At 35.8% G+C, this 19,044-nt stretch overlaps 1 protein-coding gene across 1 annotated transcript in view; it reads left to right on the plus strand.

The window, feature by feature from the left end:
- Positions 1 to 19,044, plus strand: part of LOC106867234 (metabotropic glutamate receptor 3) — a 136,591-nt gene that overhangs the window by 71,191 nt on the left and 46,356 nt on the right. The window contains exon 2 of the mRNA XM_089348975.1: positions 16,936 to 17,833. Within this exon, the coding sequence (XP_089205101.1) occupies positions 17,002 to 17,833 (832 nt within the window). The 5' untranslated portion in view covers positions 16,936 to 17,001. The remainder of the gene's footprint in view (positions 1 to 16,935; positions 17,834 to 19,044) is intronic.

A 19,044-nucleotide genomic window follows, 5' to 3' on the forward strand; every position in this document is an offset into this window, starting at 1 on the left:
CTTCCCTAACCCAACCCCCAACCCGGCTTGTTCCCCTGCTCCCATCCATGCTGCCGCACTTGCCCTTATCTCCCCAACACCACCCTCTTCACAGGCACCCATCATCTACCTTATCATTCACTGACTCCTTCACCTGCACTTCTAGCAACGTCATCTACTGCATCTCCTGCTCTCTCTGTCCTCTATACACCTCCGAGACATCCGACACGGCAACGAGACGCCATTTCCGCACTACCAGTCACTTTTTACAACACCTATTTGTGTTCGGATTGTCCTTGCACAAGGGCCATCCGGACTCTCGTCTTCGCTGTGAGCCGGTATTAATCTTCTCTCTTCGCTTCTTTGCACCAAATGGGCTCAACCATCCTTCTCCCTCCTCTCTTCCTCACACACCACCACTACCCTTCCACACACACATACACGCTCTCACATGCACACGCACGTTCACCTTCATTTTGGGATCACTACTACTTTATTATCTTCCCGTCTCCTAGCTCTCCTGTGTGAACCCTCTGTCCAGCATTCGCCATTATAGATCGCTAGCCACTGAACCTTTTCCTATTTTCTCTCCCTGTTTATTTCTGTGTTCCTTTCTGTCGAAGAGCGTAGGCTCGAAACGTAAAAGACTTTCTCACTTCCCGAGGGTTAAACTAATACATCTGTTTGTTGTTTACACACCTGTTTTCGTCTTTTATTTTTTTTTTGTAAATTCTCACAATATATGTGTGTGTGTGTGTGTGGTGTGTGTGTGTGTGTGTGGTGTGTGTATAGATAAATAGACAGTTATAGATATAAATGAATACAAACATACATACACACATACATACATACACACATACATACATACATCCATCCATCCATCCATACATACATACATACATATATATATATATATAGTAGTTTACTGTTCCGTTATTGGTAGGATCAACTAAACAGCACTCCATCCAGTGAGAGATAAATATCATTTAATATGCACAATTTGCAAAAGTTATATATTTACGAAAATAATTTACATCATTCTTCGTTACGCATATGCACATATGCATCCATAATACACATATACAGACACATACATTCATACTCTTATATTCAAACACATACGCCCCACACACTGACACGTATACACATGTTAGCTAGAATATTATCTGCAACAGAAATGAATACTTTATCATAGTGGGTATATATGTACATTTCCATATCAAAACATGACTGTACAATTTGAGAGTTACTCTTGGCTGATCAGAACTGACAGTCATGATCAGCCAAGAGTGAAATTCACAATAGATTGCCATATTTTTAAGTAAATGCATAAATAAATATCTAAATATATGTATACATACACATTTTTATATGTATAAAATATACATATATTCATACACACACATACAAACTTATACATATATATTCACATAGGTGTATAGATATGTATAGATGTACAGATATATGTATATGTATGTTTATATATTTGCATGTATATATATATATATATATATATATATATATATATACATATGTATATTTATATATATGTATATATATATATATATATATATATATATATATATATATATATATATATATATATATATATATATATATACATATGTATATTTATATATATGTACTAGCAGAGGCACCTGGCGTTGCTCGGGAATGAAATTGTTGCTTATATACTTGAAGAAAAAAAGGCAAAATATGCTGTATAGAAATTTGAAGACATTCTGTAGATGGACTCTCAGATGAATGATGGCTGGGCGCCTCTCATGAATGGGGAAAATTGAAGATGTGCCAAAAAGCCTCATTGGTACTTGGAAAGTTTTACGAAAATTAAAATGGGGATCGTTGCCAGCGCCCCTGGACTGGCTCTTGTGCGGGTGGCACATAAAATACACCATTTCGAGCGTGGCCGTTGCCAGTACCGCCTGACTGGCTTTCGTGCGGGTGACACGTAAAAGCACCCACTACACTCTCTGAGTGGTTGGCGTTAGGAAGGGCATCCGGCTGTAGAAACTCTGCCAAATTAGATTGGAGGCTGGTGTTGCCATCCGGTTTCACCAGTCCTCAGTCAAATCGTCCAACCCATGCTAGCATGGAAAGCGGACGTTAAACGATGATGATGATGATGATGATTAAATGAAAAAAATGATTTACGTGAATATCCTCAGAAGAGTAATTGAAATAGATGGCGATTGTGGAGCCCCCCCCCCACGCACGCACGCGCGCACGCATACACACGTGTGTCTTTGTAAATATGTTTGTATACATTTATGTATGTGTGTGTTTGTAAGAGACAGAGTGTGAGTGAGAGAGAGAGGTTTGTTGTCATGTATACGTACATGCATAAATATACATACATCTTTGGATGTATGCATATGACAACACAGCCCTTGACTCACTCACACTATGTATCTTACAAACACGCACGCGCGTGCATACACACGTGTGTCTTTGTGAATATGTTTGTATACATTTATGTATGTGTGTGTTTGTAAGAGACAGAGTGTGAGTGAGAGAGAGGTTTGTTGTCATGTATACATACATGCATAAATATACATACATCTTTGGATGTATGCATATGACAACACAGCCCTTGACTCACTCACACTCTGTCTCTTACAAACACGCACGCGCGCGCATACACACGTGTGTCTTTGTAAATATGTTTGTATACATTTATGTATGTGTGTGTTTGTAAGAGACAGAGTGTGAGTGAGTCGAGGTGTGTGTGTGTGCGTGTGTATGTGTGTGAGACAGAGTGGGAGAGCGGTGTGTATGTAGTATTTACTCTCTCTCTCTCTCTCTCTCTCTCTCTCTCTCTCTCTCTCTCTCATACACACGAACACACACACGAGCACACAAAATAGAAAGTGAAGCTTTTTTCGGTTGTTACGTCAATACCGGAAGTTGACATTGAGGAACCTTTTTAAAGAAGTGAATCTTAAATATAAAGCAGTATTATTTATTTTTAATTAAAAAAATCAAATGAAGAGGCTAAGATTTATCCGAGGTCAAATTATTCATGCATTACAAGTATGGAAGCATTTGGTGAAGTCGATTTCACGTGAAAAGCGATTACACACACATCTCTGTTTTATATATAGTATAGATATATCGGCATGAATATATATATATATATATATATATATATGATGTACACATATGTATGTGTATACGTATTTAGAATCTATTTCTCTTTTTGTTTGACCAAAGCAAAATCAATTTGATTCAATGTTTGGATCTCGATGCATCTAGATTGTTTAGTATATCAAATGTGTGAATACGATATTTGTGATAGTAAGTTCCTGCTGTTTTGCGCCGTTTGAGTTATCTTTTCCAATACCATGCGAGCCGACAATGTCATACCAAGTATTACAATCTGCTCCCACCCTAGCATTGAAGTCTCCCAGAAAAAAATCTATCTGTCACTTTTATACACTGTGAGACCCTCATTCAGTCTAGTGTAGAACTGATCTTCGTTCCCACCTCCCCTGGATAGTTCATTGTTGGGGTGTAAGCACTTACCAGAATAAGAAAGTTATTTTTGTGGAGCGGTATGCGGAAGCACAGGTGACTCTCATAAACAAGGAGAGGATTTTAAGTAAGTAAGTTTGTTGAACAGTTTAGTCTTGACAGCATTTGTTGCTCCATAATCTCTTCTCACATCTGTACTGTTACCCCGCCACAAATGTAACCAGCCAATCTTGCTACGAAATTTCCTGTTTCGCCGAGACGGCTTTCATTCAGCGCTGCAATATCAATATTTAATCTTTGAAGCTCATGGGCTACAAGCGTTGTTCTCCTTTCATCTCTCTTCTGAATTTGAAAGCAATTCATTTGGTAGACGAAACTTGCTGAAGTTTGACGGAAAGGAACGAATCAATCTCCGGTTGAGCGTAGTTTGAACTTACAGGGTGCTCAGCATCACATTGTTCAGCTCTCACCCAAACTGCCAACAAAATGAAGTAGGCTCTACATTATAGCCCAACCGATTAGAAATAGCAATGGAACCTCCTTCAAATAAAATCGTACCTCTTAAACAAAAGAATGTTACACTGGATAACGCAAGCGCAGAAAAGTATGATGAGATTGTAACAGCTGGTCTCTTTTGATCGCCTTCTGCTTTATCAGAATGGATCTTATTCATATGAAAAATGTTATTAAATCTGTTTGGAAGATCTCAGAAAATAATTAATATTGTTATGAAATATCTGAAATATTGTAGAGCTGTTATGATGTTTTGCTAATACTATTGTATTAACTATAGCAATAACATTTATCTTCAAAAAATATTCTCAAAGTTTCCTATAAAATTCCATGAGCCTTGTTTGTATATTCTCCTTGGTATCCGATTCTTTAATTTTCCATCCTAGCACTTATACGCTAACGTATGTGTGTGTGTATATATATATATATATATATATATATATATCAATATAATATTTACATATATATATATATATATGTACATATATAATATGCGTATATATATATACATATATATATATGTGTGTGCGTGTGTGTGTTTGTGTATACGTGTGTATGTGTGTGTATTCCTGCTTGATGTATTGAGGCTCTGAAACCAAACAATAACTGTGCTTAATCCTATTGATTATATAATAATCTTACCATGGAGTTATCTTACTGTGTTTGAACTAGCATGTAAGACAAAACGTGCTTCTACAGTTACTGTAGTTTCTAATTTTCATTTACCTCTCATTTCATGCAGCTTTAATTTCCGTGGAACATGTGATAGCTGGTTAATGAATCTCTTGTTGCTATGGATGTGACGTTGGATCTGGGAGTGTTAGCGGCATTGGTGGTGGGTGACAGTGCTTCAATTGTTACTAATTTTATGTTATTTCTGTGTATTCCACGTTTGAAGAGAATTGTAGCAATTAGACCTATTTTTCATGACAAAACCAAAATAGCATCAACTGAGCGAATAACTTCTTTTCATTTGAACAGCTGTTCGTATCTTTGTCTGAAGTAGAGAGGAAAAAATACTAGAATCCTTTTGCATAAGAGTGCAAGATTCAATGCAAACCCATATTCATATTTTCAATGCAAACCATCTACATAAAAGAATTATACAATGTATTCATATCTTTTGTTTATTTTAAAAAAAAACTCGATACTTTGTTCAAGATCAAATATCCTTTTCACATTGGTATAGCTATATTTCTGCAAGTAATTAATATTTGGCGCAATGCTGTTGTAAGAAACCATAACGTATATGAATTACTAAAGCGAAACTATACTGGGCTAGTTATTTTTGTTTTTTAGCATTTACATCTCACGAAGTACACCCGCGCTCTCTTGCACTGATCAGTTTCAGTTATATTGTTTGCGATATATTTTCGACTCCTGGTAAAACCAAATTATTTGTTCTTTTATTGCTTTCTGTTCCTGAGAAAGTGAAAGCGTGTGTAAAACTTACGGTTATAAAATCTTAGGTTCATTTCCTGAAGCGGGCGGTACATTGCATACTCAAGCAAGCTACTTAATTTCATGTCGTTCCAGGTTACTCAGCTGTTACATCCTAGAAGTTTCTACTGGGATAAAAGCGAGAGGCCGAGAAAATGCCTTTGCCTTCTCACGATCACATAGGCACCCATAGCAGTTAGTCGAAGCATGGGACATGCAAGCAAGTCACACCCACGGTTGCAGTGTAGCGTTTTAGTCGAGAAGGTTGAGAACTTGCTTTTGTAGTATCATCCTATTCCCTCTTGATATTTTAAAACCAAATGGAACACCGCTGACTTAGTCTGCAGTAAGCCAACAATAGTTGGCAGTTAGAATTATAACTGATATTTATAAGATACTTTAAAAATAAACTTCAGAGATATGAAGACAATTTAAAGAATAAAATTCATAGCCGCTCATTATAATTAAACGCATTTACTCAACATATATAACATTATTATAAATTAACTATTCAAATGAATTGATAGAAAATATACGAAAGAAAGAGACGAAAAAAAAAAACCCTACTGAATGAAAACAATTTTCAGTAGCGATAGATTTTCTACTGTCGATTTGTAGTTTGCCGCTATAACTTCATAGAGAATGGGAACAAATATCATTTTAATTCAAATGTAAATTAATGAAACGTTTACTTGTTTTTATTGAAAATAATCTTTAATGTGATAATAAATGAAAAATATTTACGATGGTTTACTACAAATCTGATTTGTAGTAAGTTATCTTTCCACTATTCTTTGTACAGGTGTTGTTTGCGTCAGCTGCTTGAAAATTCACGGTGAATTCCATTGTTAAAATTGTCTTTTTACTAGTAGCATTTGTTTTTCATCTCGGCTTCTTTTTGATCAATCTATAAAGTCTTCTAACTTGTCACGTTCAGCGATTCCAGCAGTTTCAAGGAGATACTTACTTTTATATAGGTTGCTACACTTGTTTGTCAAATGGCATCTGGAGGTGGAAGGTGTGTGTGTACGTAATAGAAGTATGTGAAATCCTCTTCTGAATCTTTTTATGAGAGAGAAACAGCTTAAGGATCTATAAATTCTTTTGTATGTACTATTGTTATAGAAATTCTTGACAGAATCTCTCGCAGGTGATAATAAAGATATTTAATGTTTATAACCGCTCGAGTTAATGTGAAAACAAAATAAATTTCACATTTTGTGGAAGAATCAGAACCACTTCAAAAAAATAAATGTTCAAAAAGTTTTGGAATAATTATTACTAATTTTTCTGTCCACATTCCATCCTGCGTGCATATTACTGTATATTGTGTTTATATTGATAATATCCAATATATTTAACTTTGAAACAATATTGTTCACTTAACTGTAAATAGATACTGCAGAGTAGAAACAGATTATGACGGTAAATGGTGGCTGCTATGTAAAAATGATGAGTTTTCGTTAGTTTACAGTGATGAATTTTATTTCTTCTCTGGGTGAATATAGTCATGACACTACGTTGTTGCTCTTAGTTTTATGATTTGAAACTATGAAATAATACCTTTTTAAGTGCATTAGTAGCATGAATAAATGAAGTAGATTTGATTTCGTATCGAAACAAACTTCGAACCGTTGATAGTTTACCACTTGTATAGACCATGCCAGTGTTTGACATTACTTGTTACCTTTGACAAGGTAATATAGTCTTCCATATTAAGAGAGCGGAAACAGAGCTTTGTCCATGAATATCTCAAAGGCATCAGTTATATAAGTGTATGAAATTAGCTTCAACAAGACAATAAAAACTATGTTGCAGTCTAAGTCCACCGGAAGCATACGCCTTACATGATGTTTATCACCTATTTTATTATTATATCAGGTACATTAGATAAACGAAGGAGTGCATTTGTTACGCTTTTACTAAGACAATATTTCAACGAAACTCGAAAGCAGTGTGTAAATTCGGCTCCTGAGAGCATATCCTTTTCTTTACTGCCTTCCTCTTTGGATATAAATAACGATTTCTAAAGATTTGGGAAGCAGTATCCTGCTGCCTGGTACTCAACAGTATTTTGCTATTAGTATTCAGAAGATAGCGAGCTGGCAGAATCGTTAGCACGCCGGGCGAAACGCTTCGCGGTATTTCGTCTGCCGTTACGTTCTGAGTTCAAATTCCGCCGAGGTCGACTTTGCCTTTCATCCTTTCGGGGTCGATAAATTAAGTACCAATTACGCACTGGGGTCGATGTAATCGACTTAATCCGTTCGTCTGTTCTTGTTTGTTCCCTCTATGTTTAGCCCCTTGTGGGCAATAACGAAATAGGTATTTCATCCGTCGCTACGTTCTGAGTTCAAATTCTTCCGAAGTCGACTTTGCCTTTCAGCCTTTAGGAGTCGATAAATTAAATACCAGTTAAGTATTGGAGTCAATGTTATCGACTATCCCTCTCCCCTAAATTTCAGGCCTTGTGTCGATAGTAGAAAGGATTATTTAGAAGAAGGTGCCGAACTGGCTGAACCGTTAGCATGCCGGACAAAATGCTTATGGCATTTCGTCCGTCTTTACCTTCTAAGCTCAAATTCTTCCGAGGTCGACTTTGCTTTCAAACTCTGGGACTCGATAAAATAAGTAATAGTCAAGTACTGGAATCAAAGTATTTGACTTCGCCCTCCGCTCAAAGACTGTTGGGTCTATGCCAAAATTCGAAACCGTAACTTTGGTTTAGAAGAGGCGGTAGATGACAGAAACAAAGTGCTCGACACATTTCCTTCCTGTCTCTTTACATTTTCCGTTCAAATTTTACCTGGAATAAAAAACCAAACATGTAATTAAAACTGATTCGATAGACGGCCTAATTACAAATCTCTAAATTTCTTTATTCCTAATTACAAATCTCTATTATGAGAGTAGGCGACTAGAAAATAGTAGGCACCTCTACGGACAAAGTTATCATGAATATCTAGTTCTTGTCGCTGATTTGTCAGACCGGTGATTAAGAGCTACTCAACCTTTCTCACTTTTTTTTTATTAATTAAAAAAATCAAAACTACATCAACCATTGTGTCTTGCTTTTTCTGTCGACGGTAGAACGTGATTTAAGAGAGATTTCCCTGCCACTTCTAGCGGGTATATGGATCGCATAGAGGCTCGGTAAGCTCGAATATTTTACTTGGTTTGATGAAATCGACATCGTAACTCCCTTGACTAGGTTGATCTTTAGTTTAGAGAGAAATCAGTAGTTGTGGTTTTCAACTGGATTCTATTTATTTAGTAAATGATGGCAATTGATTGAAGTTGATAACAGAAATGATAGGACACCAGGTAGAACGCCTTGTAGTATTTTGTTTGGTCTCTTTACAGACTCTATTTAGTTTTGTTAAAATTGAATTTGCTTTCGAACCTATTCGAGAGCGGAGGGTAAGCAACGCTTATTCAATGTGATCTATTCAGAAAAGAAAAGAAAAAAAATCTGTAGCTTTTTGCAATAAAATTGACTTTGTGTCAGTATTAGATAATAATTTGTCGTTGTTCTATGATAAAAATCAATGAAATAAATGTTACTCTGATATTAGTTACCCTAACCTGCGCTCCGATTTATAGCTTCCCACTCGAGTTCTGGCTCTTATTATCGATCACTGTTAGATGAATAGCTAAGTAAAAATACTAAACCTTAGTATCATCGTTGTTATAGTTGTAGACCAATTAGTTCCGGCTTAAATTTGTAGCCAGCGTATTAACAGCGGATGTCTGACTCTCAAGTTTGGAATTTGCCTACTGTTTCCTGATATCTCCACCTGTTTGCAGTATTTAACAAAACACCACTTGAATTTAACTTTCTTTTAGGCTTTTCATCTTAAGTATCTGAAGATGTCATAAAAATGTTACTATTTATTGTCAGTGATATTTTTGGATTAATGCTATATTTTACATGAATTTTATATTTTTGATGAATTATTTATAGCAACTCCTGTTTATATCACTGTTTCAATACCTGTTCCTTTTATAACTCAATTCGTTATAACAGTTAATGTATTTTGTATGATTTTGGTTTGTTTTAGTTTTGTTGAAGTTTCTCAAAATATTAAAACAACTTCGAGTTGTTAATTAATCTCAAAATAGTCGGCTTGCACGCCTGTTTATTACGCTAAATATAAACTATAGCAGTTTATACAGTTGTTTTCAAAATAAAATTTCTTTGAGATTTATGTTAAGATGCAGATGCATGTAGAAACAAGATCACTATAGAGACCAAATAATTCAGTCGGAGTGATGTATGGTGATAAAAATATACTGTATTATGTGTGAATTTATAATGGATCTTAGTACGGTATAAAAAACACTTTAAAGACAGATTTTCGAATATAAAATCACTGTCCATTTGTGAAGAACAAGTTTTAAACTTAAAAAAGAAAGTTACATCTCACCATATGATATAAAATTGTATAAAAATATATAATAAGGATTTGGATCTTTCTGATTTGGCGGACACCATTTTTTATTTAGTTTTTATTTAGTGTTTTCAACCAAACCACTTTAAAATTTCGTATACTTGTATATTTTGTCTTATAGAACAGAGAAAAATTTTTATATTCGAAGTTATTTCATGTTAAAAATTGTCGTATTTCGGTCATTTCAACCTATCACTGACGTCTATTCAGCTGAATACAGTTACTGCTGTTCTTTGTCAACAATAATTTGTGGCGGTGTATATATCGTTAGTCCCTGGTAATCCTCTTGAATTAAGCACCAGTTATGCACTGGGATTAATATAATTGACTTACTCCTTCCCTCAAAAACCAGGCCTTGTGCCTATAATAGAAAAGTTTATTAGCTACTTGGCAAAAATATTCATTGGGTGAGTGGTTTGAAACGAGATTATCTAAAACCCTAACCCTAACCCTAACTCTAACTCTAAAACCCTATCCCTAACCCTAAAACCCTAACCCTGACCCTAAAACCCTAACCCTAGCCCTAACTCTAAAACCCGAACCCTAACCCTAAAACCCTAAAGCTAAAACCAGTACAAACGCACGAACGATGTCATAAATAACAGTACAGCTGATAGCTGTTGTTGACAAACAACGGCGCTAATTTTATTCAAGGGAAAAGATCCCATTACACCGCCAGAACGTGTTGTTGACAAGCCACAGCAATAATTGTTTTCACCTCAATAGACGTCAGTGATTGGTTGAAATTACCGAAATACGACAACTTTTAACACGAAATAACTTGGAATATAGAAACTTTTCTTAACAAGGCTAAGAGAAAGAGATGTTTTATATGATACATTCTACCAGTATCCCAAGTTTGAAAGTGTTTCGTTAGAAAACAAATGGTGTCCGCCAAATCAGAATGATCCAAGGATTTTAACGCAAACTGAGAAAGTAAACACTGAGACCAACTCGAATATTACTTTAATTATTTCTTTAAAATTATATTCAGTGTTTATAGTAAACGCTGTAGTGCCGAGTTAAACTCAAAAAGACAAATGTGTGACCCACGATATGTGACATACGATGGATTTCTAGCATTTTGCCCGGCACTCTAACGATTTTGCCAGCTCGCCACCTTAAGCTCCCCACAAAATGATTCACTGATTGTATTTCGATTTTCAATTGATATTTGTGGGAAGAGGATATCATCTTATTGCAACTCTCAATTACTTTTTCTATGTATGCTCAAGGACGTAGACGATGTTGTTTTAGTTTGACTAATCAGTAATATAATTTATCATGAAAGAACTTAGATACTCATATCGTCCATGTGTGACCACAGCTTGGAGAGAAACAATCGCTTCAACAGGGAAGTGATGCTGCAAAGTACATGAATACTGATGGGATCGTGTCATTGTCATTACGACGTTAATTTATCGGAATTCATGGGGAGATGAAGGCAGACTTGAAGGACGGCTGCACATCTTACTCCACAGTGAAAATCTGGGTGTCAAGTTTTTGGAATGGTAATTTCAGATGAACCCCGGCCAGGACGACCAACTTTCACGACTACAGAGAACAAAGTCGACGCTATGCACATCATGATTCTCGAGAACCGTCGAATTGCTGCTACAGTCATAGTTGAGACTCTGGCGATTTCCCGCGAAAGAGTTGGCCACATCATCCACATTTTGGACATGGGAAAGCTTTCTGAAAAACGGGTGTTGGAATACCTGAACACAGATCAGAAGCGCATCAGGGTGACAACATCGAAGGCAATTTTGAACCAGTTTGCAGTGGGAGAGGCTGATTTCATGGCTCGTTTAGTCACCATGGATGAAGCTTGGCTTCATCATTTTGATCTCCATACCAAGCAGTAATCAGTAGAGTAGCGCCACAGCAGGTCATCGAGTCTCAAGAAATTTCGAGCCTAGAACACAGCTGGAAAGTGTTCTGGGACAAAGATGGCGTGATCCTCATAAAATACCGGCCAAAGTGTTGCACTATCAACGCAGAATATTACATGTCTCTGTTAGACAAACTGTGTGAAGTTTTGAATCAAAAACATCATGAAAAGCTGAGCAGTGGTGTCCTCTTTTTGCAGGACAATGCACCAGAACACACAGTAATTGAAACTCTACAGAAAATACGCGACTTTGGCTTCGAATAGGTAGACCACCCACCTTACTCTCTTGACTTGGCCTCCTCCAATATATTTTGTGCGACGCTCTAACGATTCCATCGTATTCTTGCGACATCAAATTCTAAATAAGCATCGAAGCAAGCAGGTTAAGTTCCCGGCGTGCCAAAATTAATAATCTAAGTTTCAATTCTTATTCAGAGGTATTTACTTGATTAAGGAATCAGGTTAATGAATAAGTTACAGATTTTGGCACAAGGCCAGACATTTTGAGGGAAGGGCAAGTCGATTACATTGATTCCAGTTCTCAACTGCTACTTATTTTATCGACCCCTAAAGGATGAAAGGCAAAATCCGGCAGAACGTAAACTCGGACCGTGAAGACGGACGAAATGTCACTAAGCATTTTGCCCGGTGTGCTAACGATTCTGTCAGCTCGCCGCTTTAATGGGGAGAGTATATAAATACTATATTTAGCGTTTTAAAATTAATTTTAAAAATGCATTAGCAATATTGTAGTATTAAAATGAATTAATTCTGCCTACATTTGCATAATACTAGCATCGTACCGGAATATTCGCAAGGTGATGTAATATAAGTTTATATTTCACCTGTTATCTAAGAATGCTTGCGATCTTGTATGAAAAATGAATGCTTTAATCACTTGCAATACAACGCAGGATCATAATAATATATGTATTCTATCATACTGAACTGAAGGAGCTACCAATATATAAACATACTATACGCAATACAGTTCTATTTAACATCTATTTTCATACATTATCTTGCTGAAACTGTATATACAAAAACCATAAATTGCTTTTAAATAACTGTCTCTTCATGACTATAATAAATGAATATGATATATACTGGCAGACTTGTAAATCTGTCAGGCCTATTTATTTTTCTTCCTCTCTCTCCCTCTCTCTCTCTTCCTCTCACGCTCTCTCTCCCTCTCACTCTCTCTCCTCCTCTCCCTCTCTCTCTCACTCTCTCTCTCTCTCTCTCTGTGATTATCACGCAGTCTCTGTCTCTCTCTTTCTCTCCGCATACAAAGTCACTTTTCGGGTAAAATCCAACGTATAATACTGCTTTCAAATTTTGGCACAAGGTTAGCAATTTCACTAATAGTGTGGTCCACCGTTTGGAATAATTGTTGAGACTGTAATTGAGTGCTTCTTCTGATTAAAGAGGATGTTCTGCGCATATGTTTACTCGGTTTTGAGTAGCATTTATGTTTTAATCGTTTTCAAAGAAGAAACGTAAGTATATGCCAAATAAAGAATGCTTTTCAAACCTTTCACGATAAACAGAAAATTTTGGAAGAATGAAATATAGTGTTATCTGCATAGCCACTTACAGAATACCAACACTGAAACAAAAGGAATTCATATTTACAATATGACGCAATGTAATGTTCATGTTTTATCTGTTAAGGAGTCTTTTATTGTTTTTTTTTACTTGTTTCAGTCATAAGACAGCAGTCATGCTGGGGTACTGCCTTAAAGAATTTTAGTCGAACGGATCGACGTTAGTACCTATTTATTTTTAAGACTAGTACTTTTCTATCGATCTCTTTACCTCTAAGTTACGAGCACCTCAGCATCAGCAGTAAAGCGGTGGTGGACACACACACGCACAGGCACACACACACACACACACACACACACACACACACATAAACACACACACACATATGAATACACACACACACACATGCAAAACAGGTCTCTTTAAGTTTCTTATTTCTTTATTGCCCACAAGGGGCTAAACATAGTGGGGACAAACAAGGACAGTGAGTAACTGGTACTTAATTTATCGACCCCGAAAGGATGAAAGGTAAAGTCGACCTCGGCGGAATTTGGACTCAGAACGTAACGGCAGAGTTAATACCGCTAAGCGTTTCGCCCGGCATGCTAACGATTCTGCCAGCTCGCCGCCTTAGGTCTCTTTAAGTTTCCGTCGACCAAATCCACACACAAGGCTTTGGTCAGACCGAGGCTCTATTAGAAGACACTTACCAAAGGTGCCACGCAGTGGGACTGAACTCTGGACCATGTGGTTGGTAAGCAAACTTCTTACAACAAGCCCACACCTGCACCTTTTGTTTAAGATTGTTGAAAAGATGTTGAAAATTTTGTTAGAAAACTGGATGCTATAAATTTGGAGGCTTTACTTCCCGACATGCAAATTCCTCACAATATATATATGCTCCATTAAAGCGGCAAGTTGGCAGAATCGTTAGCGCGCCGGGAAAATGCTTGGCGGCATTTCGTCCGGCTTTACGTTCTGAGTTCAAATTCCGCCAAGGTCGACTTTGTCTTTCGGGATCGATAAAATAAGTACCAGCTGTACACTGGGATCGCTGTAGTTGACTTATCCCCTGTGCCAAAATGTGAAACCAATATATATGCTTCATTATTAATTTTCATGTATATTTCACAGAAGAAACTCTTAAAATATTATAAAGATACTGTAGATCCTACTGTTTCTATATAACATCTATTTTCATATTAACTTAGTGGAATTATATTTACGAAGACCATACATTGCTTTTAAATGATTGCGTTGTCTCTACATGGCAATGGCATGTATATATCCTCGCATTTCTCATTCCCTGATTACACCTATTTTTATTCACATGATGAAACAAGACAATTGGCGATATGTTAAAGATTCAAAAGTTGTAAAACCGAAACCACACCCTATAAGTTCTTAATACAGACTGTCCTTATTTAACGACCGAGTTACGTTCCAGCAGCCCCGTCGTTAATCAAATTCGTTGTTAAACGAATATTCATAGGGTGCGTATTTTTTTTATAGGTATATTGTACTGTACGTACATATAAAAACAGAATACTGTACTGTATATAGTATATGCAGTACAGGGCCAAGAATCACTAACATAAATTGTTGAAAAATGAATAAGTAACAGTAAGATTATCACAAGGAAAACCTTAAAAGTTAGGATATGGATACTGTATTATTCTAACTCAGACATCGTAAGAATGTTTGTGATTCCAAGCCCAGTACATAAGATGCCTAATAAACTTTTCTCAGGATTATATAGAAAAGGTGAAAAGGTTTAAAGGAAACTCAAACATAATAACTTTATTTTACTTTGGATAAAAATTACAAAAGCAACTCATTCTTGACATCAAATTGCATGAAAAATCCCGTCAGTGTTGTTTGCTTTGTTATCTTCTTTTTTTCGTCATAAATTTCTCGATAACATCGGAAAAGTTCAAGAGATAATGGAAAAAAAGACGAAATAGTAATATAGGTACAGAAACCGTCACTGTGTTGCCTGGCTGACCACAGGCGGGAGGGCGAGAGAGTGAGCGTGTCGGAGGGTGAGGCTGGGTGCTCGGGATGCGCTGCCGTCACGACGGCAATTCTCATACAGCGCACAATACGACAGTCAAAGTTTTAAAGTTTTTTATATTAATGTTATTATTATTATTTATATGTAATGACGGCTCGTAAAGTTCGTCGTAACTCCGAGTGGTCGTTAAATAGGTAGGTCGTTAAATGAGGACAGTCTGTATAGAAAAAGTCCTGAGGAGCTTTATCTTTGGACAATATGATAGTGTACAACATAATTCATCTTAATAGAATATTGTTCACGAAAGAACTCAAGTAAAGTTTATAAACAAACTTAAATATTATGAGGCTGCGAAAATGTCTCTACTTAGAAAAGCATAGCAAGAAAATTTCGAATCTTGGAATACTATCGAACGAATATGTCAATGAAATCTTATTCAATGAATTAAGCCAATAAATTACACACAAACACACATATATATATAATGTATATAAAGTGATTGTGGCAAGCACAGCCGGTCAGTCTTTAGTATAAACAAAGCTTGTATAAAAAAAGTACTCCGTAATTAATCAATAAAATGTATTAATCAGAAGCAGTTTCATAACGCGAATGAAAGAGAAAATGCCAATGAGATGAAAGGAAGAATGTAACTTCACGCCGAGAATTTCGAGAACTTCAAATGTTGCTTATTATGCGATAATCAAATCTGTAAATAAAACAAATGGGAAGAGGTAGTCGAGTACTACAGCTGTTTCAAAAGTATATCTTAACATCTTGAATGTCTATCTGAAACAGCTGTGTATAAATTTGTATATAAATTCATTAGTTACTATAAATTATTAGTTTCTTTTGCATATTCTTAGTTTATGTATGTGTATGCAAATATAATATCGGTATATCCCATTTATGTTCAATAAAGATTAAATAAATAAAGAATTTTGACATGTATGAATATTTATTTCTCCCCACTGTATGTATATATATAAATATATGTATGTATGTATATATATATATATTTTCGTAATTTTGAAGAGAGTTAGTACATATATTTTTATTCGCTGCCGAATATAACTTCGCTTGCGTGGTGAATTTGAACACGGATAACAAATTATTTTATTTGTTCATTAATGTCCGAAACCTAGTTACAGGTGGTAACTATTGAAAACGTTTTTATTTTTCATCCCCTTCGAAATTACTCTTAACCGTGGTTTGGACTTAGACTATTCCTTTTAGCATGTAAGATGTCCTGTTAGGGTCACCTCTTTTGTGTATAAATGTACACTAATTTTACATACATACATATATATATATATATATATATATATATATATATATATATGCGCGTATGTAGACAAAAAGATATGTATATATGTTAATGTATATGAGTGAACAGATATACTTGCATATATAGTTAGTATTGTATACGAAATTGAAAACATTCCAAATGCTTTAGCTCACACTCGCACACACATGCGCCCCTGCGCACATGCGAACTTATAAATTTGCACAGACATGCAGATATATTGTGTTAAAAGTTCCTCTGCATTTGTATTATTCAGTTTATATAAACTTCTGCTGTGTTCTTTTTTTCTTTTCTATTTCTCCAGACATTAATTTAACTGCTATATGGAAAAGACACATTGCAGATTTCAGAAAAAAAATAAAAATAAAAGATGAATTTATCTGAAAAATATATTGTGCTAATAATTATATTTCTTGGTCAATACGCAAGGCGTTGCACAGTGAACGAGCAATCATACGAATTTGCAAATATTACAATGGATGGTGATTATATAATAGATTTTGTTCTTTCAATCCATGAAGGAAACCGTCCGGATGAAGATACTGACATCAGCGTTGATAATGTAGTTGCCGTTGAAGCAATAATTTCAGCCATCGAATATATCAATGCGGATGCCTCACTTTTGTCCAATGTGTCTCTTGGATATGTGATTCATGACGATTACAACAGTGTGCAGCAAGTTTCTGCTATAGCCATGAAGCTGTCACAACGTATCCTGTCGAATAGTTTATTGACTAGTGGGCATCAACTCTGTCCGAACAAGAGTAATGGTTGTAGCCAATCAGAGGCAAACTTTTCTATTGTTACCGAGTCGCACTCTTTCAGTAACGTTAACATTACGCAAAGCACAGATTCAGACAATAAACTGAGTAATGAAAACGACATGGAATTTAGCGAGAAAAATTACTATAATGACGATACAAAGGATGCTTCAATTTCTCAAAAGCCCGTTGTTGCTGTTGTAGGCAGCAGCACAAGCGATACCACAGTAAGTTTAGCAATGAATTTGCAGCTGCTCGGCATACCCATTGTTGGGTGTATGGCAACAAGTAACATTTTCCAGCGATGGCTTTATTTTCCAAATTTCATTCGAGTGGTTCCGTCTGATAAATTTCAAGCCCAAGCAATCTTTGATATCATTGTCTACTTCGAATGGAGCTACATCTTCGTACTTACGTCTAACAATTATTATGGACTGGAAGGTAAATATCAAGCAGAATTTACACACGCTTTGCATTAATAAATCTAAATGTTTGTTTTTTTATGTTATGTTATTTAACAATGTTTATTTCATTTCTTATTCTTTTATTTGTTTCAGTCATTTGACTGCGGCCATGCTTGAGCACCGCCTTCAATCGAACAAATCGACCCCAGGACTTATTCTTTGTAAGCCTAGTGCTCAATCTATCGGTCTCTTTTGCCGAACCGCCAGTTTACGGGGACGTAAGCACACCAACATCGGTTATCAAGCGATGGTGGGGGGGGGGACAAACACAGACACACAAACATATATATACGACGGGCTTTCAGTTTTCGTCTACCAAATCCACTTACAAGGCTTTGGTCGGCCCGAGGTTATAGTAGAAGACACTTGCCCAAGGTGCGCTTACATTTTGATCACATTTTAATAAAAAAATATTCGTTTTTATTAAATTCATCAAAATCTTGGCCTCATCAATGTTTACTACAAAACGACTTTTTTTTTTACTTAGGCTATATTATGTATTAGTTCATTATATTATCTTTGAATAGATACCAAATTATATTAATCTTTAATACTCAACACAACTTAAGTAAACGTTTAATTAGATAAAGATTTGAACAATATAAGAAGCTCTTTTCAATTAATATAAACATTGCGATAAGAAACACCAAGTATATCTCACCAGTATACACCTATACAAACGTGTGAGTATATTGTTAAAGAATATATTTGTATATGAAATCTCAGTCAAAGGATCTTTTGTCAGACGTACCTTTAGATTCTCCTTTGCAAGGGCAGGAACATACAAAGAATTTATTGTGATGAATAAAGTCTAGTTAATGATAGATATCTAAATAGATATAACATAACAAATTATGCAACGATATAAAAATGAGTCTAGTACAATAAATACAATGGGTACTTTCACCCTGTTGCTAAAAATGTCATTAACAAGCAGATATGAAGCCATCATCATTGCGATACAAATTCCCATCCAAATGGTCTTTCATATTAGGGAACAGATGATAGTCAGATAGGGAAAAATCAGAGGAATATGGAGTGTGATCAATCAGTTCAAAGCTACAGTCGCGCACAACCAATGAAACCAAAAACTTGTCTGCTGAAGTGTTGTCTTAATGAAACAAGACTCCTTTCGTCAGTTTTCCAGGGCTTTTGGTCTTGATAGCCTTTCGTAACTGCTTCAGCAGT

Source organism: Octopus bimaculoides, chromosome 3 (genome assembly GCF_046866305.1).
Source record: "Octopus bimaculoides isolate indiv1 chromosome 3, ASM4686630v1, whole genome shotgun sequence".
Classification (NCBI taxonomy): domain Eukaryota; kingdom Metazoa; phylum Mollusca; class Cephalopoda; order Octopoda; family Octopodidae; genus Octopus; species Octopus bimaculoides.